Source organism: Acanthisitta chloris, unplaced genomic scaffold (assembly GCF_000695815.1).
Source record: "Acanthisitta chloris isolate BGI_N310 unplaced genomic scaffold, ASM69581v1 scaffold3377, whole genome shotgun sequence".
Classification (NCBI taxonomy): Eukaryota; Metazoa; Chordata; class Aves; order Passeriformes; family Acanthisittidae; genus Acanthisitta; species Acanthisitta chloris.
The window spans coordinates 140,434-163,931 of NW_008681939.1; the positions used below are offsets into that span (position 1 = coordinate 140,434).

General features: G+C 37.3%; 1 protein-coding gene across 1 annotated transcript in view; it reads left to right on the top strand.

Annotated features, from left to right (window-relative positions):
* Window positions 1-9,461, top strand: part of QKI (QKI, KH domain containing, RNA binding) — a 114,221-nt gene extending 104,760 nt beyond the window's left edge. Inside the window, exons 7-8 of the mRNA XM_009078281.1 lie at window positions 1,865-1,939; window positions 6,812-9,461. Coding sequence (XP_009076529.1) covers window positions 1,865-1,939; window positions 6,812-6,828 — 92 coding nt within the window. The 3' untranslated portion in view covers window positions 6,829-9,461. The remainder of the gene's footprint in view (window positions 1-1,864; window positions 1,940-6,811) is intronic.
* Window positions 9,462-23,498: the final 14,037 nt, after the last annotated feature.

Consider the following 23,498-nt stretch of genomic DNA (forward strand, 5'->3'; position numbering starts at 1 on the left):
TTCAGTTTGTTCTGAATTGCATATGACCTTGGTGCTGCATAATGTTGATTTTATAGGACTTTGATCTTAGTTTGGTCAGTGGCAGTTACTGATTTACACAAATTCTTAACATCTGTAATGAACACTGGACAATAACATTCATAGTCAATATTCTTTTGAAAGTATTGCAAAAAGATCAGTGTTTCACGTGACATACTTGGTCCATTATGTGTATGTGTGCCTGTTTCCACGTTATATTTTGTACAGTAAAAGAGAAAATATATTTTGGACTTCTGTCATGCAGGATTAGTGAATCAGTAATAAAAATTTTGGTAGGACAGAAGTAAGCAGTAGGTCTGTCTTTGAGCAGCTTATGGTTATTGTTAGTTACCCCATAGCCCAAATTCAGTGAGCATATGGTAATGTTATCATTTATTAAAATTTCCCACAAACATGTAAATATTCTCCCAAGCGCCTCTAGCCACAATCTGTGAGCTCGCAACATAACCTGGGGTAAAGTCACAGTTACAGGGTTTGTCAGAGTAGCTGTCAGCTGGTGGTTAGTGGCAAACCCTTCCCCTGAGTTCAGTTAGTAATAGCAAGTAAAGAAATACATCATTCCATAGTAATGGTTTAATATGATGCAGGGAACTTCGATTTCTCACAGGATTTTCTATAAAGAGAGAGGAGGGGAAAATTATTCCTAAAATGACATCTGAAACCATTGCATACTCTAGGGCATAGCTGTGTGAGGTATATTGCCCAAAACAGATCTCACCAAAAAGAAGATATTTAAAAAGGGATGGGGAAAAAACTCTACACTCCCACTTAGGTTGCATGGAATCAATAACTCTTAATGCATCTGCTCTATTATCTGAGCAGCTGTATAGAGTTAATTGAATTAAATTAGTTTTTCATTGAATTCTATTTTGTAATATGCTCATTCTCATTTAAAGTGCTTTGTCCATTTTTGTGGTGGACCATTAAGATGTCTTAAAATAATTCTGTTAAGAATGGCAGAGAAATGCATCCCTATCAGTGTTTCTGGGGATATTGGTGCTGGGATCAAATTTTAGTTGGTGACTAACTTTTAATTCCCTTCCTTTTATCTTCAGGTATGGCTTTCCCAACGAAAGGCTAAGAATTCAAGAACGGTCTTAACTGATCCTTCATCAGATCTGAATTTTAACAAATGCTTAGTTTCAGCAGCCTTGAAAAAAGCTTGGCCTAGCAGTCAGTGACTTACTTGCACTTTTTTGCACATAGATTTAAAATAAAATAGTGCTATTAATTTGGATTAGCTCCTATTATTACAGAGTAGCTGTAATTTATGAGTGTATAGTAGTATACTGACTGCTAAGTGTTCTATATAGTGTTTGCTTTACTAATCACCTAATTCATTGCAGTTCATACTTATTGACTTAAAGTTTAAAATCACAATCTGTAGGCTTGAAGAATTGCTTTAAAACTTTTTTTTGTGGTAGAACTGGAAGTGATCTTAAGGTTAGCAAATAATTGTCAGTATTAAAAGATGGCATTATTTAAAATAGTCCTGCTGCAAGAAAGGCACTTCAGTGAATATGTGACTAGTAAAGCTTAAATGTGCTTGGGTCTAATAGATTTCATGAAATACTGTAATTTTGGGATTGTAAATGAATGGATTAAACAGGTTAAGGCCAGGATGTTTAAAATAAATGCAATATTAATCTGCACAGATAAACTTCTTTTTAAGATTAAGATTTGAAACTACTGTGCCTTAACTTGTTGCTTTTCTTAAAATGAACTTTTGTAGTTAATGATCATTTAAATCCATTTTGATAAACCTGCTGTTAATGTTTTCTGTGAATGTTTTCTAACTTTGTCTTGGTAATTGCAATTTAACTAGGTGCGGTGGCTACTAAAGTTCGAAGGCACGATATGCGTGTCCATCCTTACCAAAGGATTGTGACCGCAGACCGAGGTTAGTTTAGTTCTGCAGTTCTTGTTTGTAAGAAGTGCTTTGAGTGTACATGAGATTTGCAACACCACAGCTGGTTAACCAAATACCCCATTTTGACCCGTTCATTATTTTTCTCAAAAATCTGAACGGTTAATATTTTAAAGCTTTTGGAATACTTGCAGTTTTAAAGGCATTTTGTAAACTTGGCTTTCCCAGCTCAATTAAATACATATACTTTGATATTTTTAATAGAAATGCTTTAAAACTGATTCAGTTTAAAAATTAAAGATGCATCTGCATCAGGAAACACTGTGAAATCAGTGCTTCAATAATTAATTTGGTTGTATTCCACTCCTGTCCCCCCAATTCGTTCTTTTAATTGGTGTGGAAATATCAGGTTGGTGTTGCAAAATAAAATGAATGGATGGTTGCTTAATGAGAAAGAAGTAAAGGAATAAATGCCTCCTGTCTGTGTCTGGAGAAATCTGAAGATTTAGATTCCTTTTTTCCCAATAAACTATTGAGCCACTGTACTGTATATTATGAGGAGGATGCATGTTCTCAGATACCTGACTGAATTCAGAAAGGTAAGGGCTGTGAAGATAACTTCAAAAGTTGTTTGAGTTTGAATTACTAAGGGTGGAGGAAGGGAGGGTGTTTTGGTTTTCTTTGCCAAAATCTATTTCTTGGTGTTTGCCTTTTGCTGCTAAAATGTGTAACCTGAAGGAGAAGCAACTTTTGAAGTCCTGTTGGTGAGATGACATCCAATATTTGGGCATGTCTCTTTAACCCTTGAATGGAAAGTAAATCTTCATTTTTCTCCTGTTTCTCAAGTGTCATGCCTTTGGACCCCTGAATGAACTATTCAAGCTTATTGAGAAAACTGATATTTTCGGTTTATTGACATTGACTAGGAAGCAGTGTGTGGGATGAATTCTTATCCCATCCCTGCAGCTGACTCACTGTGTGTTTCGGCAACTCATTTAATCCTCTCTGTGTATGTTTTCCATCTGTAAAAAAAGGATAATAATACTTCCCTACCTCACAGGGGTGTTGTGGGGGTTCTTGTTTTGTACAGGGCTTTGAAGCTGCAAAGCATTATGTGCCAAGTATTATTATTCTGCTCTCATCCAAATCAATGTTGTGCAGGTTTTCATGATATTGTAATATTCAAAAGCCAAATTCTGGTGACAGATCTGACATCTCCTAACATTGACTACACTTCACTTCTCACAACCTTCCATAAATTAACTACAACAAAGAATACAGATTTTGGTCAATACAGTAAAAAGGGCCCTCCTGGATATTTTCTGTATTTATGGAACACACTTCTTTCATTTATCTTAAGCTTTACAGAGAGTGTGAAGCTGATACAAGACACTACTTTAGTTTTCTATATGATTGTTTTACATCGCTATTTGCAGCCTGTTGGCTTGTTCTCATTTTTTGAGAACTCTTCAGTGGGACAACAGGGTATAATCAGAGTAACATCATAGCCCATGTTTACACCCACCCCCACCCCTCCAAAAAAAGAGGGGAAAAAAAGAAATAGAAAACAGAAAATAGAAAAAATTAACATCTCGGTCAAGAGTAGTGGGTGGTAAAGATTTGGTTGTCTTCGAAAGTTATACCTGATGTTACAAAAAAAATCAGTTGTTGCTAATGGTCTTTCATGATCTGTAATGGTAGTTTCAGGTGACAGGTGAGGCTGCCTTTTTATTTAATTGGATATTTTTCTGAGACTACTAGTAAATATATTGATAAAGTGAGGGGCGCAGGGGGACATTGTCAGGGAGAAAATACCAATTTGTAGTTCATCATGGTAATGTTTACTCCATATATTTTAAATATTTTTGAAGGGCTTAGATGTTTCATCTGGATCACTTACAAGTAACTGAAATTAATCATTGATATATTTTCACCTTCTTTTAAAATACAGCCGTTTTCTGATAGAACAACTTTTATCTCTAGAAATATTTTAAACCCACTGTCTTAAGTAGATAAATAAATACATATCTTAGCTCCTGTGGAATAAGTCATGCATACCTCTCTTATGAAAACCATGCTGATATTTCAGGAGAACATTATTTTAAAGTCTTACCTAAATAATCCCAGTGTGTTTTAAGAAACTTAGACCAAGGTAATTTTACAGCTGAACTTCGTTGTATTGTGAATTTGAAATCCCAGGGTATCACTGCACTCATTTAACAGTTTCACAAAAAGTTTCAGAGAGAAATTTGTTCAGCAATAGAAATTTCTTTTAATGTATTAAAATTATTTTGTAGAATTAAAATACTACCAGTATTTACCGTATTCACCTATTTGGTTGTTCTGTCACCAAGATAATTCTATAGTCGTGGCCATGAAAAACAATGTCAGCAAACCGAAATACTTTTTTTTTTTTCAATGCAGAGTTTTTTTTTTACATAGTTAAATGTCTCTAAATCTATTTTCTCATTTATTGGGTCTAAAATTGTGGGGTTTTTTTAATTCTAAATTGACTTTCAGATGACTTTATAGTACTACTGCATTCACTTTTTAAGTAGTTTTTTTATTCTTTGAATAGTTTTGGGGTTTTGTTGTTTGGGTTTTTTTTCAGATATAAGCACTGCATTTAAAGCAAGAATCCCCAAATGTGTAAATGTTTTACAACTAAGCATTTAGAATTGGTAAAGGGTTGGAAAATATAGCTCATTTTAACTCAGAATAAACCCCCAGTTTATAAATAATACAAAATTGAATTTGATGCATATAACAGAGAGACTGACTGATTTAATTGTAATAAACTGTAAATGGTGTTGCACAGTTGACAAACCTGTGTGTACTGTAGAAGGCCAGAGACTTGGCAGAGGATGTATCACAGGTGTACTGGTATTTTTTAAAGGTAGCTTGCTTTGATTTTAAACTCCACAAGAATATTAATGCTGAGAATTTTCTCAAATTTTATATCCAAACCAATTGTCACATGATTTATATATAAAATTTTAATACCATTTAATCAAAAGTATAATCAGTATCAAAATGCTTTAAGAGCCTGTTTCTAGTATACCTGTAAAGTGGTAAGATTGTGCCACATAAAATATTTATTTTTTCTTCTTTTTGAAACAGCTGTTTTAATTTCAACAAATCCCACTTTGCATGATTCTGAAAAAAATTCAGGGAGCGCTTGGTCTCATTTATGTTACAGTAGTGATTTTTTTGTAGTGTTATGAACTGTATCCTAAATGATAGGCCATTTTTATTATGTGAAAGTAAATGAACCCACAAGAAAGATTGTTAAATCAATGCTATCTGTGAATATTACACCTACTGGACTTCATTTTATGGAATGGCACAAATCTGACTTTGCACTGAATACCTTTCTCACTTTCATCTCCTCTGCCTTAGTCAAAATGGCAACAGTACAAAAACTTTTATCAACCTCAGAATTTATTAGCTATAATTAAGCTGTTGAATGAGTCTTAAAAAAAAAAGAAAAAAAAAATCATACTACTGTTAAGTGGACCAAGTTTGGTGAAGGAGAATGCAAGAGAATGATTAAAGAAGGAATAGCTCAAGAACATTGGGAATGATAACTTTCCACTTGAGAACTTTTTTATGTTTTACTGTAATTTGTTTGTGTTTTTGGGTTATATTTTTGTTTTGTTGGTTTTTCCTTTTTTTTTTTTTTTTTTTTTTTTCTTTTTTAGTTTGCCAATATTCTCCTTTTATTTTTTCTAATTAAATTGGCTGTAGTGCAGGAATGTAAATGTCAGATTTTATTGTATTTGCAGAGTATTAGCTTTGAAAATGAATAAAGAGAGCTGTTTGTAGTTTTAAAATGCCTTATTAGTATCAATTAGATATTTTCTCTATTTTTTCATGTACTTAGAGCTTTTTAAGTATAGACTTTAAAATGGCAGGACTTTTACAGTGTTTACATGCAAGTGCATTTTATAAGTGTCCTATATGTGTAAAATTATTGTATTTGCAGAGTATTAGCTTTGAAAATGAATAAAGAGAGCTGTTTGTAGTTTTAAAATGCCTTATTAGTATCAATTAGATATTTTCTCTATTTTTTCATGTACTTAGAGCTTTTTAAGTATAGACTTTAAAATGGCAGGACTTTTACAGTGTTTACATGCAAGTGCATTTTATAAGTGTCCTATATGTGTAAAATAGTATTTCGAACAGGAAAATGCTGGCTATAGTAGCAGGCTGAGCGTTTTCCTGGTTCCCACGATGATGCCTACGTTGCTAGACTACAGTTTAGTATTGCTTTGTATCATGAGGCCAAGAAAATTCCATGTTGTTTGTAAATAGAATAAATGAAAGGCAATAAAAAATTTATTGAACAAAAACCCTTTGTTTGGCCCATAGTTTGTTGAACCAAATTGTTTCTCTTAAGTTCAGAATTCCTTAGATGACTCCATTCTTTTAACAACCAGTTATTAATAATCACATCCATCATTAATAGTGCTTTAATGCTTGCACCTGGGGAGGTACTAATGCTTAATAGCAGTCAGATACTGATGCTGTGCACTGACTGTTGTTCCAGAAATCTTCTACCCAGTTCCAAAACTGTTCATCGTTTTTTGTTTTCCAATTTCCTTCATCGACTGCTACTAACCATTAGTCGTTAGTCGTATTTTATCTCTATTCCTCCTGTTAACCGGTTTTGTGGGAGTGGGCTTCTCCTTCACGTGTCCAAATCATGATGGAGGGCTGTCATGATTTTATTGCATTCTGTAGATGGTGTCGATCAGTATGTCAGAATTAAACATGCTTGTTTTTTTATTAGTTGCGATTAGTTTTCATGTTGTCATTAAGCCGTCACTAGCTGGAACTAATCTCTTCTCTATCTTTTCTTTCTTTTTTTTGTTTTGTTTTTTTTTTTTGTTTCTAACCACCCAGCCGCCACCGGCAACTAACCTATGACCTTCTGACCTCTGAACTCTTCACCCAGTGATGACCTGACCATGCCTGCCTGCTGATCAGTTAACTGGTAAACGCCTTTGCTTGCCTGTCTTCAGTGCAGCGAGCTGGGGCACTTGTCCGTTCGTCTTACCATCTAACAAAACAGACAAAGAAATTGTTGTCCTCCAACTCCGCTTTTTGTTGTTCTCCTGTTTGGGTGAAAGTGGTTCTAGAACCTGCACTGAATAGTAGTAAAGCAATAAGGTCCAACTCATCCCTCCGCACTGATCATCCTCTAGTGTCCTGCCCCAAGCGAACGGTAAGGAGGCCTCGCACGAGATGGAGACAGATGTCCCTTAACTACCCAATGACAGAGGCAGTTACTGTGAGAGACTTCTAGGAATATTTTTCTTCTCAGAAAAAAAAAAAAAAGTCAAAGCTCTCTCTGAATGTACTGTGTGATGATGCATCATGCATGAACCTTTGGTCAGGGATGTCATTGGGGAAGGGATTCTAAAAAGTATTCAAAATTTGATACGCTGTTTAGTCACTACCGGTGCCCTCAAAGGGCAGATGTTGCAGCCTTTTTTCTATTGCCTGCCAAATTGGACGTTTTAAAGGAAAGTGTGCCATGAAATGCAGATTATGATGACTTTTCAGAACTACATTAATGCAGAGAACAAAACAGCAACACTATTAAAGCGAAATCTGAGTTTAAATTATTTTAACCATGTTTTAATCTCCTTGGAAGATTATATGAGAACAAGGTACATGCATTATGTGTCACATTACTGGGCAAACTGTTCAAATATTTTTTTTAAACCTCCCTGTATAGAAAAAATTTCATTAAGGATGTAAAAGCCATGCTTGCCTATTTGCTGTATACATGTAATGAAATTGTAGATAAAGTGTAGTGCATTGAAACAAAATGAACAAAAAAGTAGATACTTTTACTATACAAGGGTGCTGGTGCAGAAAAAAAATATATTTTTGGAAATGTAGCATTTTATACTTTCAAGTGTTATAAAAAAAGAAAAAAAGAACAAAGAAACCCTTTATTTCATTAAATGATTTTTTCTGGTGGTTGTCAAGAAACAAAAGACCAAAAGAGCCTTTTAGTCTTTCTTTTTTATTTTTTAAGTATTGGAATAAGTCTAAAGAAAAGGAAGTGCCTTATTTTCTTCATGGTCATTTAGTCAAATGTCTTGTATAATCAGCTTCTCCCTCAGACAAGTTACTGCATGCCACTCAGTCGCCCAGTATGTGAAAGAAGCTGTGAGGGAAGACAAATGATGAGTTGACCATATTAATTACCTGATTTTTGCCATACTAGTGTGATGTGAATTTGCCAAAATCTCATTAGGTGAAATATTTGCTTAGTTTTTTTTTTGTCAAACCAGCCCGTTATTATTTCAACCACTCTACTTTTTAAATCATGGCAAATGCCGTACTTGTGCGACGTAAACCAAAGGGTTCTGTGATACAGACTGTCTCATGCTGAAGGAGATTATTAGCTGACAGATGTTTGTAGAGCTGGAAGTGTGTCATTTTTGTTCGGGGATGGAGAGGAGTTTTCTTGATTTCGGTTGAAATAAATATACATCGACTCTAGTCGGCTTCGGCATCATCCAGAAAACTGATGTTCTGTGGATAATGAAACTGAAAGTGCTTCGCTAGTTTTCCATTAGTTACTGAGCATGTCCCCAGCTTTGACAAACACCTCCTGCAGTGGCAAACAGCACGGAAGTTTTTTTTTCTTTCAGCTCGTCCTTGACTATTGTTAGATCTGCCCCATTGGCTTTTCTTCAAATGATAAGCAGGAGAGGGACATCAGCTAGTTGTTTGAAGTCCAGCTAAACTTTATTTTTAACCCTTGTTTCCACATGAGGTTCAAATAGCTGGGCAATTGCAAGAGCTGAAGCTGTTGAACGCACAGTATTTAATTATGAAAACATTAAGTATTACTTTGTGTGGGGCTCAGTACTAAACTTGGCAAATATCAGGTGATAATTTTATTCCCCTCTTGTCAACTTATTCTCCTCCTGCAAATTTTCACAGCTTCCAAATGAAAGGTCAATAGTAAGCTAAGAGGGCTTACATTTTTAAGCACCTGCATGGTGACCTCATCTAACATCTTGTCTCACCTGGAAATAATTATCAGTTTATTTACTATGCAATAGACATTCATCCTTTCGTATTCAGCTAGCTTTTTGTTTATTGTGCCACTGGCTTTGTCTTCCTGTTACACATACAGTTGTGTTGAATTTATTTACAGTATATGCTGTGCCATTTTGATTTTATTTTGGTTGGTTGGTTGAATAAACTTGCGACACTCGAACATTTGAAGAGAGATTTGCTAAAACAATACCAGTATTTGATCCAGTTTCATCTCAACTATGATAAAACCTGGACATTTTAGACATTTATCAAAGGTCTTTTACTGGGGGGGGGGGAGAAGGGGAAATGTATGGAATAGATGTGTGACATGTGAAAGTAATGTTTGCTCTGAACAAACTTCTGAAAACTTAGTTGACAAAATTTTGGATCAACTTAAAAAAAAGCATGACTTTTGAAATCTCTGAATGCCTTGGTTCTCAGTATTATCATTCTTTAATGACTTTTTCTTTATTAAAATAAGTAGTTTTAAGACTTCTTTCTGACAGTATTATGTAATTTTTTTTAGAGTGGGTAGATGGGAGTGTCGCTTGTATGTAACCGTACAGATGACATGTATTTGTCTATTCTTTATTATCTTAGTAGTTTCATGCTATGTATGTACCATAACCAACCTATTGCCTATGAGAAACATGTAAGATAATGTATTTACAGCCATTGTTACAAGTTTATAATGTATTTTTCTATCTTGTTTTATATGTATGTTATATAACATTCAAAAGAATTTTTTTCCTGATTGAGAAAAAAGGATACAAAATGCAAAACCCACAATTTTGATAACTGAAAAATTGCCAATTGTTTTGCAGTACTTTATTATATTGGGAGTGTTGTCTTTCTTGGGCTTTTAGTTAGCTACTGGTTGAATACATTAGACATATTTGGGTTTTAGTTGGGTTTTTACATAGCTTGCATTTTAATTCTTTGGTTCTTTGCTGTTTCTATTAACCCATAGCATTATTTTAATAAATGTTATAATACCAACTTACTAACTCTGGACTATGTCTGTTTATTAACCATTACATGTTTAATTAAAATAAACAAATAAAGACGGAAGAATGTAAAGTCTTGAGTTACTGGACTAACCCTGAAGAACGTGACCACAGATAACACAACGTGACTTGTTTTTATGTTGTTTGTCAGCTGACATTCTGCACACTACTATTAAGTTGGCTTTGGTCATTCTGGCCTTTTACCTTGGGGAATAGGTGCCAGTAGAAATGGGAACAAAGTAGCATTTTTTGAGGCATTCTTCTTGTAGAGTCTTGCCACTTGCCTTTCAGCATCTGCATTACTAATTCCACACTTTCTTTTTCTCTCTCTAAAATAATTACTGTCGGCTCACAGCAAAAGAGCAGAGATGCCAGTGTATTGGTAAATCGTGACGGTGTACAGAAACCAGTTTGATTCTTTGTTGAACCATTCAGAGGTTACAATTAATCTCACAGTAATGTGATTTGATGGTTTTGGCACCTGATTCACTGTTGCATCATGTGACCTTTTGAGGCACAAAATACTTTGCATAGAATTGCCGTACACTGAAATACAAAATCTGGAGGTTTTCCTTGCCAAGAGTGCCTTATTTTCTTCATGCCACGCTGTTTTCAAGTAACTTTTTGTTTTGTACTTCTGCTATAGTCTGTCAGTATTGCCTAGCTCAGGGGAAGTACAATTTCTGTAAGCCAAAGGTCAAACTGGATCTTTTCCTAATGACTGCAGAAAGTACAAAAATACACCTTTCACTAAATTACCAAACAACAGCAATTTCAAATTCCAGGGCTGCCTTTATGTGATTTTTATCCCTGTGGATGACTGAAACAACATGAATGCAGGGTATTGAAATGGGGAAAATGCTGTTTTGAATGTGTATCTATGCAAATATTTTTACAGAAACATTTCCCTTTCTTAGAACTACTGCTGTCTGAGGCTCCGTTACATTTCCCAGGTAGTCCTCCTCGATTTGTAATCTTAAGTGAACAGTAATTACAGCTAATGTGGAGGGAGATCCTCGAGGTAGATAACTTTTCAGATATCAGCAGTTTGTGTGAAAGCCCATTCTTTTTCCTGTAGATAGTAAAAATTCAGATGAGGAATTTGAATTTGTTCAAATGCCTCCTTTAATTTATGATATTTCAAACTATGTATCTTTAAATCCATGGAATATAAAACTTTAAAGAGTTCTCTCAGTAGTAATTAAAATAGAATATGTCTTTATTTTATGGAGAAAATTAGTCTAATTTTGATGATGTTAGCTTTCTAATGGCATGTAGTTGTTTGCTTTACAAAAACTTTAGGTGTAGATGAAAATACCAGTGCATTTCGAATAGTTTCACTTGTACAGAATTTATTGTTAATTTAACAGATCATCTTACTATCTTAAAAATCAGCCATAGGCAGATGATAAAGTTAAACATATACAACAGATAATATCAGGACCTTTTGACTGGATAATGACAAGTGTCATTACAGAGCCAATAATTAATATTCCTAAAGAATTTTATCAGAGGTACTTGGTGAAGTACTCTCTCCGGTATAGGTGCAACTATTCAGATGGAACAAAAGTTTAGCATGTTATATTGAAGAATACTTCTATTCTCAGAACTACTGCTTTTCTCTAATAATTTTATTATTTTGTATTTTTATTAGTAGATATTAGCTACTGTTGTACTTTGTCCACAGTGCATTTTCATCTCAATCTTCAGTATATGCAGTAGTGAAAGTTGCTGTAAGTTTTGAAGTACTTTAAATCTGAAGGACAGCAAAAAAAAATATTTAAAACTCTTAAATCAAAATATTTTACTCATTGTTGTCCACCAAAGGCATTTCTCAATTTACCTAAGTGCTTGTCTGAAAATTTAACTATTTTATACTTTGCCTGCTTATAGGAACGAAACAAAGTGCTTTTGTAATTTCTTACTATTCTGAGGCAAAATTGTCTTAGCATTTGAAAGATCATACATTCAAGGAAATTAGGTAATTGCTCTTCCATTCAATAAAGTTGGATTTATCTTAGGGTAAATCTATTTTTTTTAAGTAGGTCAGAATATAAAGAAAAACATCATCAAATCTTTCAAAGTAAAATCTGAGCAATGCTGTTCACATCTAAAAGTGAACTGTTGTACCAAAGTACAAGAAGTTTGATTTCTCCAAGAGTATTTTTGTGCATGTTATCAATCTACCATATATTTCATAAAGAGTCTTCAAGGAAATATTTCAAATATTTTTAATGAGCATATGTTCAGTGTATACTGACAATATTGATTTCTTATTTGAACATACCTTTTAAAAGTATGCCAAAATTCTACATGTAATGAATGATTTATTGCCAGATTGTACTCTATAAGGGGGACCACTAAAAGGTTTTCTGCCCTGAAAGTGCAGGGAAACATTGAAGTGTGTTGCCATCCATTAAGAAATTACTTTCACTGGGGGGAAACATGAATATATGAAACAGAATTCTTTGTGTCTGGGTAAAAATATCAGTTATCTTAAATAGCACATTGTACAGATTGGAATCTGAATAACACATTCCTAGGGCTGGAAGTATATAATTGTTACTGGAATTTCTATTTTGTTTTAATATATTTGATACATTTTTCTAAAACACTGTTAATGGAATACTGTCCAAATAACACATGAACCATAACATTAACACATGGTAATCAATGTTGAATCAAACTGGTTAACAAAAGTACAGTGCTCTTTCTTCTCTGTGCCTGCGCGCTAATTGCAGGTGGTTTGGTTCTGCGTAGGGGCTGGGGGTTAGGCACAGCAGGTTGCAATGCAAATTTCTTGGTGCCTGCAGTTTGGATGTCCGTCTTTGACAACAGACTAACTGGGAGGAATCTGCCTCCCAAGGCAAAGATTAACTGAGATCTGAACCTCTTCGCATTAATTGAAAAAACAGCAACAATAAAGTGACATATATACATATATGCTTCGACTTGTATTATGGCAGTTTGTGTGAAACATTAAAGGTTTTGTTTGTGCAAAATAATGTATACTGAGGGGAAAAGCAAACATGGACATTGCCAAAACACATGTAAATAAAACACCATTTATGACTGTACATTATGTGCAATAAAGTAACTGGAAAAAGTGCATGTACTTTATCCTCAAAAGCAAACTGACAGCTCTCAAAGCTGTAGCTATAGTATTATTTTCTGAAAAGTTAAATTTTATTCTGTACCTAAACAGCAGAATAAAGAATGTACATTTTTCACACTTAAATTTTCATTAATGCTTTTAGCACTGTTATGAAAGATGTTAATTGTTGAAGAGGTTTAAATTTTCATGGTCGTCTGATGATCAGGGTATATTTTGCTTAACAGTTTCTTATGGAATATGCTGTTGTTTGTAAGTGAAGCAGGTATGCATTATATATACCATAAACACGCAATACACATTTTACATACAGATTTGTGGAAACACCGATTCTATAAATTTCTGAAAGATGACCAAGTGATTTTGATGTTATTGTACTTTCGTAAGCATAACAGTTACAATTGTTCAGAGCAAATAAGGAAGAGTACTACTTCACTATAGCATCAACATACTGATTTGGGGGGGGAGTTTCTGATTACTGTAGAAAATGAAGATAAGTCTGTCACCCTATCTAGTCTGAACCCAATGAGATAACACCCTTTGGAGAAGAACTAGATTATAGTGTACATTTTCACTAATATTTATGTGATGATACCTGGTTTTACTTAAGGACAATTTCTTTACCAAGGTGTTCTTTGCTGCAAAATCCTACTTTGCAGCTTAAATAAAAAATCGTTTGCTTCAGAAGTAAGTGTGCAGGAGATAAAGATAAATGTGGTGTCTTCAGATGTGTGGTAGAGTAGGGGAGAGGAGGCTAAATGCCAATGTTAGAGTACACTTCCTCTACTAAAGTCTCCCAGAAGGAAGAAAACTTGGCATAATTAGCCTTCAGAGATACTTTCCATGATGAGTCCCAACTAAGTGCTGGCATATAGTTGTATCTGAACTAACTGCAATCTCAGTAGTTCATAGAATGTAGAGATCCTATTCAGCATGTGCCACTTGAGCAGGTAAAGCAGCCCTTGTCATCTCTGATGTTACTCTGGATGCCAAGGCAAACATGCCTGTGCCCTGCAGTCCTGGCTGGAAGTGTGGGCACAGCTTTGCTTTCTGTGCTGCCTTTGGCTGCACTGTGCAAACCCCCTCCTGCATACATCTGGATCCCTAGAAAACAGAATGGTGTTGACCTTCCTTATCTCTTCTACCAAGTCAGTAATATCTATTTATGGTCATGTTCATGCTAGAAATTGCATTTATTGGTCTACGAATTAAAGTTAGATGTGGATTTTAATGACTGGAAAATTTCTATCAACGGACTTTACTACTGTTCTTCACTGCCTATGTGTGTGTGATTTGGTATGATTATGAAGGATGGCTCCTCATGAGTTTTACTACAGTTACTGTAGTTCCTTTGAGGCAATACAAACTTAATTATTATCTGTGTCAAAGTAATGAGAGGCATTCATACCAAAGAGTGCAAAATGCAATGTCTGAAGTGACTCGTGTTGACATTCAGGTCTACCAACAAAAGTAGAAAGAGAGACTATCCAACTGTTTTCTCAGAGCCCATATCAAGTTCTCAAACAGTTAAACAACTGGCAACCAGTTCCTGTTGAGTTGAACTCTTCTAAAAATTGCTGACAAATAATCAGGGACTCCCCAAAAAGGTTTTTGCCACAAAATATCATAGCATATATTTGCCTTCTTAAATTTCGGTCACTGCATTTTCCAAGTGTTTTCATCTTCAGCAACAAACAAGGTTGCTACTTCGAATAGTAAACTAGATAAACTCGGAGGTGAGGAAAATAAACATCAAATAATGGCACACCTCGACACTGCATCATTTCAACAGCTTGTCAGTAAATTAAGGGGTTTTCTCTAAAGTTCCTGTATTTTGTATGTCCCTTATACAGACAAGAGACTAAGTGGAGAAATTACTTTCTTTTTGTGGGACTGTTTCAGAGTTATATGAATTTTCAGTTCACTGCAGCCTTTATTAAGCAGGTGGTACTTCCACTGCCTGAGGGTAGAAAGATTCCAGGTCCTCTTGCCATGGGTCAGTTAGTGAGCAAACAATCGTTTGGTGTTAATTCTAGTTTGCTTTTATAGTCGTAAGAAAATGAAAATCCATCTTTTGTATCCAGGTCTTTTCAATATCATGACAGATGTATCAGACTGTACTTTCTAGGGCAGTGTTTTAAAGAGATGTTTTTAATCAAAGTTTTTTCTGTAAAAAGCATTGCAGGTAACTTACTAATACATGATAAAGATATTGGGATCAGTATTTAGTCTCACTTTGTTGCTGCCGTTAGAAACGCACAATGAAATAATAGTGTAATATTTCTCTTGTTAGTTGTGTACACCTTTCCAATCATGACAGGATACTGCAAATCGCTCCTATGTATGTGCCTTTTCCCGGAGCGCAGCTTTTTTCAAAGAAATGTTTTAAGGGCTTGGCCTCAGATACTGGGTAGAACATGGTAAATCTGTGATGCAGGGAGCATAGTTTGTTAGCCTCCCTGCTAATCTCCAAAAGTTCAAACATTGTTATCAGTTCAGAGATGTTACGGCATGTTCATTGCCATGGCAAATTCCATGTCTTACTTATAACATGGGAGTAATCTGGAGACCTTCACATGCATATTACTTTAGTGAATCTCTGGTAAAGTAAACCTCTAGTAAATCTCTCTCATAAAGGGTGGATCTAGTACTGCACAGTAACAGCCACAAGGCTCTTACTTGTGTGACTTTTCCCTGTATAAGCTTAGTGATGATATAATTTTGATTCTTCCCCTGAAAGGCAATGAATGAAGCAGATCTTCATCTTTGCTTCTGAGAGAAAATAGGAAATGTATACCGATCTGGACTGAAAGAAGATAAAGAATAACAGTAATGTCAGAGCTTTGAACCCTGTCCTGAACAGATGACTAAAATTACTTTGGACTTTATATGAGCCAGGAAGAGGGAATAACCCTAAACAAGAGCAGCATTGTCAAGCCCATGCTGTGTTGACAAGAAGTTCATCAAAGACTGTAGGCTGGAATTTTTAAGCGAAGAAAATTGAAATTATCTCAGTCCTTGAAGGGTTTGTTTACCATATCTCCCTATTATCTTCAGCAAAGTTGTTAATTTCTCTGTTGGAAATTTTCCCCTTCTTCAGCCTAATTTGAATTTCTTGTTCTTTTCTTCTAAGGTTCTGCCCTGCCCCCTTCTGTGCTGTCTTACATTTCATAGACAAATTCTCCCCTCATTAGGATGGCCAGGTGGCACGGGTCATTCTTGGTATAGAAAGACTACAAGCAAGACTTCGGGTCTAAATCAGCGTGTTCAAGTGTGACATTATTTAGAAAGCCTGTTTTAAACATACATGACTTCATCCAAGCAGATAGAAGAGAAGTATCTTGATGGTGAGGGCAGAAATCTAACATTTGGAACACTTGAGCTTGAAATGCTTCTTTCATTGCTGATGATTTGTGCAGTTTTGGGCAAGACCCTTGCAGCCAAATCCACAAAATACCACCATCACTCAAAAGTGGGAATGACGCCTTATTTGGGTGTCAAAATATGGAGTATGATTACCTAGGTTTTCATCAGTAGAATCTTTTTAATGTTCTTCTGTAAAAGAAAACACCATTGCTTTATCTTCTTTTGTCTGTTTTGTGCAACAATGTCAACAAAAATGAAAATTCCTGGTACCCAGAGACAATATACCTGCCTGAGTGTAGAGAGGAAAGTACTGGTCAACAAGTCCCCATCTTTCCACCACACCCACAGTAACTAGCTTAGCAGCTTGGCTGCCTTGGTCTGTCTCATAGGTGTGTTTCCCCATTTTCACATCCATTGCATGTATGGTTGTAACTTAGCCTTTTGCATTCCCTAGCTACCCATAAAGAAAACTACTCAAGTACTCAAGTACTCACTCAAGTACTTTTGGTGCTCTTTTTCTGAATCTTTGTCCCTCGGTTTCCTCAGTGAGTGAAATGAGGTTAACAGGAGTACCCCAGTAGAGTGTAAGCTGTGGATGGCAACAGCTGTAGAGTGCTCAAACAGTACAATGCTGAGTGCTCTCTAGTATCATCACAATGTCCAAGTGTCTCACGATCTTGAATGTACTTAAAAATAAAGCATGTAAGCAAAACAAAATACCTTTGACTGCTTACTTAGTTAAACCCATGATATAAAAATTTGCGCAGTCTTGTAGTCTAGCTGAGTCTCAGTCTCTGACCAGATTACCTCAATGGGTACCTACCAGCAGTGCCAGAGATGACCATCTCAGGGGGTGATGGGTACAAGTCACTCCTGTGAAGATTCTGATTGGACACAGAGGAATTTTTTTTTTTACAAGGAGAACAGCAGCCATTGGAATAATCTCCCTAGGGAAGAGGTGGATTCTCCAATATTGGATATCTTTAAGGTTCAGCTGGACAGGGTACTGGGTGATGTCTAGATCATGCTTTTACCAGGAAAGGTTGGACCAGATGATCCTTGCAATCCCTTCCAACCTGGATTCTATGATTTGTGTTCATAGCATTCTCCATCCTGCATGCTCACTGTGGATGACCAAGCTGCATTCCAGTTTTTCACAGTTGGCAAGTCCAAGGAGAGGCAAAGGGGCAGGGATGTGGCTGCATGGAGTAGTGCTGCTTTGTCTCTTCACCAGTGAAATGTAGAAGTGGGAAGTACTGAGAGCACTTGAGACCCAGGAGGATGGGTAAAATGGGATTTTTAGGTATCGAAAACCTACTTGATGGAAGTGAGAATTTCTGAGTAGAACATGGCAGACAGGCATGATAATAGCATTAGAGTATTGAAGACACTGCTTTTTACTTGCTGGATTGTTAATATCATCAGAGAGCAGAATACCAAGATTGTTTAAATTTTCTGCTGCCTTTTGGGAAGATGCCTATCTGCTTCAAGAACCCTTTGGTGTTCACAGAGCCCACTGATTCTCACTGATCTCTGTATGCTGTGGTTGAGCAGCTTTGAGGTTTTAACTAAAACAATTCTAATACCATTACAATACTGTGATGGTTTTAACATGATGCCCTTCATAAAACTATATATATTCTAATACCTAGTAAATTCAGGGGGCTGGGAAAAGATGCAGCAAGGCAGCATTCTGCATTACTGGTAAACAGAGGTGCATGAGTGTTACAGGATATAGGAGAGGGTACCTGTGACATACACCATTACCATTTGAGAGCTGAACTTAAAATCAGGTGACTTTTTAAATATCCTCATCTGGGTGCTGGATGTTGCTTTTTGGATTTTTAGTATGGCTCTTCCTTGGCACACAAGTTAGCTTAGAAATGTCAGATCTCCTCTGCAATCACACAGCGTTCTCATTGTTCAAGTCTCAAGCTACCATATGATTTTTGAAACTGAAATGACTTAAAATAATTAGCTTTGAAGCAAGAGCAACAGAGTTTGAAGCCTCAGGCATGTAGTTGTTACATCTGGTATGCCAATTTTGCAATGAACTTTCCATTTGCTTTGGAAGGAAAGAGAGAAATGCCATTTGTGAAGAGATGCAGCCTTGGGTTTCTCAAGCAAGAACTAGTGTTAGCAGGTAGGTATAAAACAAAGTCACCCCATCAGCCATACCACCAGTCTCAGCAAAGTCCAGCATTAACGAATTTATTCCTGGTCACACTCTGTGACAAGACAGCTAGCAACCACTTTTGGCCAACATCAGTATTGTGGAAGATGGAGAAATGAGGATTAACTCCTCATTCAAGACTTCCAAAAGTCTATCCTGGTGAAGTAGACAACTGCATTTTATTATTTGTCATGTACCTCACAGTGATAATAATAAATTGTATTAATGAAGTAGGACTTTCACCTGCTTTGGATTTGTCTTCAGACTTCCCTGGGTGAGGGAACCTTGAAATAAATGATTTCCTCTCTGACAAGCACCTGCTTTAAACCGAAATGAAGCCTATGAATGAAATAGTCAAACACTCAACAATTTTTAGGAGGGAGACAGGCAGTAAATCATGTTACCTTAGAGCAATTTCTCTCTTGTCATCTCTTTCTCCTTGCACTTTGCTGTCACTAATCACTGTGGGCTGGACTGTGCATGTCGAAGAATCCTTCAGACAGAGTCAGTGGGGCTGCTCATGTGAGTAATTTGCAAAGCATGCAAACGGGGCCATCAGGCCCTGTGGTATTTGACTCATTTTGGCTATAAATTCCCTGGGCACGGGACTATATTCTCATCAGCAAAAACACTGGATGCAGTCCTGATGCTGGACTTTTTTCCTTGGTTTTTGTTTTCCCCCACAACTTCTCATATTTCCTCACACTTTTCTTCACACACACACAAAGAGGCTCAGAGAAGCAGCAGCTTTGACAAGCACCGTTAACATGCCTCCCTCCTCTGAGGGATTTCTTTGGACGATTTAGCAATGTCACTCTGGCTCTCAACATTTCTTTTGAGTCAAGAGCCTCATCACTTATAGCAGGTTCAGGAAGGCAAAGCCTGGTTGCAATGGCAGGAAAAAAGTTCCCTCAGTGGCTGGCAGCAACAGGAGAGTCTGGTTGTGCCAGTGAGTCAGCTGAACCACTGGCTGTGCTTGCTTATTCCAGCCACATACAGGCATGTGCAGGCAAGGAAAATTCCTAGCTTTGATTGTGTGTGAGGAAAGGACCTGCTTATGCCACCACAATAAACTCTGTTCACCCAGAATAAAACCTTATGAAGCATAATTGACGAAATCCTGGGATGAAATAGTTCTGCTTAACCCCTGACACATCTTGTTCTTTTCACTGGGAGAAAAGTGGTCATTTATGGTTTGAGATTTTTTTTTCCCCAAATTTAATTACCAGCTTTGATGTGTCTATAATGGGAACAATGGAAGAGAATACAAGATCTCCTGTCTGCAACGCTACCTATACCCTTGCATAAAAATAGGACTTTTGTTTCATGGGTTGGAATAGTGGCTGAAGAGAGATACTGACAGTGCAGCAGCTCTTTTCCTTTGTACCAGATGTAATAGTCCTGCAGTACGAAAAATGCTACTTATGCTTTGCTTTGAGGCTGAAACTCATTCTGTGCAGAGGTCTAGCCCAAGGCAGAGGCCCCACTTAAATCCTGCTGAGCCCTCTGACAGGCTTTCCATGTACCCCTACGATAGGTACAAGAATTCAGAAGGGTTTTGCATTCTGTTCATGGGTAAAGGCATGTAAATAATACCTTTATGAGTCAGGTATGTCTTGAAATATGCAACCCGATGGCAGACAGTTCTACTTTATTGTGCAGTTATTTGTTCTGAACCACATGGCTGGTAAGTCATGAAATATTAATGGCCATGCAAATCTTCTCTTCTGTATCACAAGCTTTTCTGTGTTCCTGACCCCTGACTTGCTTTAATCATCTCCTGGGTGTGTGGTCTGTTACTATTCTAAGATATCTTGTGAACAGGGACAAAGTAATTACTTGATCCCTGCCTGCTGCAAGAATCTTTTTGAAAAGAAAATGGATAACTTCAGAGATGCTTCCTCCTTGCATTTAAATCAACCCCACCTGCTTGCTTCACAAGATTTCTCTTTTGGTGGCCTGCATGCAGACCTACAGTGTTCAGTGTTACTTTCATTACTGTAGAAACAGCATTCTTGGATCTCCCAAGTCATCACCTTCTCCTCCATAGCTTAATTACAATTTCTGGTCAGATGTTTTCTCCCCTTCTCTCCCTCTCCTAATGATTTTTCTGAAGGCATATTTATAAACACACTACAAGTCCAACAACCAGATGTGGTCCAGAGATCTTTCAACGAGCATCTGGGGTGCTTTTTAGTTATAGGGTTATTTTAGCTGTCTCCCTAATAATTGGAGGCTGAATTAATGCCTGAATCATGAATAATTTAATAAGAACTGGGGTATGTATTTTTGGAAGAAATCTGCTTTCATTTCTTTACCTATTCTCTGGTATCCCAAATACTAAAAATAATGATGTTACCAATGTGGGGAAATACGAGATTGCTTCCTAGCTCCCTGCTAAACACAGGAGAGGTCAATGGTTTGGTGCCATGCAGGACCAACAACCAAAGGAGAAGCAGATGTACAAGCAATATGGCTGTAGAGAGAGAAAATTAACCATGGAAGAGCATTTGCCATATGGGAGCTATTTTAGTAAACCAGCATGATGAAAGTATAGACATGAGTAGGTATTTTGACAAGTTACCTTGTAGTGACTGCCAAGAGCATAGTGTAATGCAAGGGCAATAATGGCCACACAGTGTAATACAAGGTTAATAAATGTTGACCTACAAGTGGTTTCTGATTTCTGGAGCAATTTTGCCCGAGTTGCAGGAGTCAGCAATGCAGCACCAAAACCACTAGTTCAAAAGTGGTGGGTTCATACAGATAAGGAGATGAGGGAGACTAGCTAAGGTCAAAATAGTCATTATCAGAGGAGACAAAAATTAAGTGGGATACCTCAGGTGTTTGTAATATCCTACTTCACAAGACCTGGGATGACACAGAAGAACCTTTCTGGAGCTCTACATTCAGTCCTCAGTCCCTGCCATTCTGCAGATCAGGTGCAAGGCTGGAAGGAACACACATCCTGGGTTTTAAAGGTGCAAAGATAACTTCCTCATTCTTGATTTCAGTCAGCAGTCAGGTGCCTGTGTGTCTTTGAGAACACAGGTGTCTGCCATATTTCTTTCATACTTTTCTTGGAGTTTTTTTCCTCCTGAAATGACTTCAGTAACTTTGAGTCCTGGGAGAAAGGCTTAGCTCACACAAATGGCAGTTGTGAAGCAACATTATTCAGTGCTTTAAAGCCAGGCAAGCTCCAGCTGGGTCCACCCACAAACTGACTGCCCTGTGCAAGGAGAGGCAGCCCCTTGCCATGTGTGGTGGAAAGCTGATGTGGCATCAGCTGATTGGTGCTGTGGGAGCAGTAGAAAAGCAGACAAACCAGAGGAGCCAGAACATCTCTCCTGGCCCCTCTGCACCACTGGGGTGTCTCACCACAGGATGACTTATATATGCTTAAATGATAGTAATGAGCCCTGCTGCAGGTCTGGCTCTCCCTTAGCTTGCAAAGGTGACAATTGCTAACTCTAGTTTTGGAACAAGGTGAGTTCTGATCAGCTGAAAGGAGCAGTAAGTAATCCTCATCTACCTGGCTTTGTAACTAAGTTGTGAGTCACTCTAATGAGCAATACCATAAGTGTGGACCTGCCCATCTCATGCTTGGTCACTTGAAACTCCAAGCTAACCTGCAGCCTTGTTGTGCCTCAGGGCTGCCTTTTGGGCAGAGAAGAACCTGGGATTAGTGGTTTTAATGCAAACCTTACCAGTGGAATAAATGCTTTTTGTAGGATGTATGTGTGCTCAAATACACTGTGTAAGTAATTAGGAAGCTTTCACTGGTTTTTTTTCTGCATTTGGCATTCCCTGGTAAAGCTGCAGAATTTATTTATTTGAAGAACCCTTTCTTACCTCTCACCATCAGGATTTCAGTTGCAGATCACTCTTTCTTGTCTTGTGCACATAAACCTGGTCAGACAGAGCTGTTTGGTGTGCAGTAACATTTCCACCACACATGGCAAGGGGCTCCCTCTCCTTGCACAGGGCAGTCAATTTGTGGGTGGACCCAGCTGGAGTCTGCCTGGCTTTAAAGCACTGAATAATGTTGCTTCACACCAAACAGGAGCATGTAAGGAGCATGTGGGATTATCGCTGGGTTAGTCCATTGCCCTGTGTTCCTGGGGACAGCACAAAGTATGCCAGCCCCTCCTGTCCTCCTTCCTCTACACTGTGCTCACACTGCAGGGTGGGATGGTGCCCATCCTACCTCTTCAGAAGACTGCTCCTTTGAATGCAAAGTCCTCAATGTCCTTACTTGGCTTTAAGCTCCACCTGTTGTACTGGCATATCAGGGACTGTGAAAGCTGTTTACCTCTGGTTTGAATGCAAGGCATGGGCTGGCTTGGCTGCATGCAGGAAACTGCAACACTGAATGTTTTCAGTACCTTCACCCAGGCACAGAGCACTATTTAAAGTGAAAGCAGTTTGACTTCAAAAAGGCAAGGATGAAGGTGAAGGCTAATAATGGAAATTCGTAAATGCAGCTGACATCCAAGCACTCCATGTCTTTCATGCCATTCTTGGTTTACTCTCCTGGTGCGCTCTCCTCTTTTAATGCTCTGTTGTTCTACCCCCTGTGAGCAAAGTGCTGTTGAGACTAAGTGGGGTAGCTGAGTTTGATCCATTTACGTGCCTACAGGTACAGTGCAGGCTGTTGTTTAAGCCTGCAAGTGAAATGATCTATGAAATCTCCAGGAGAACTATGCAAAGGGACAGACTTTCATAATCTGTGGATTATGCATACATATTATAGAGTATATATATAGCTGATGACTAACAAGAAAACCCCTCTTTTACTATAGGCTTCTAATAGAGACCTCTCCACATAACATTCCTACGTGGTGGTGTTGGCACCAGCAGTGGCATTCC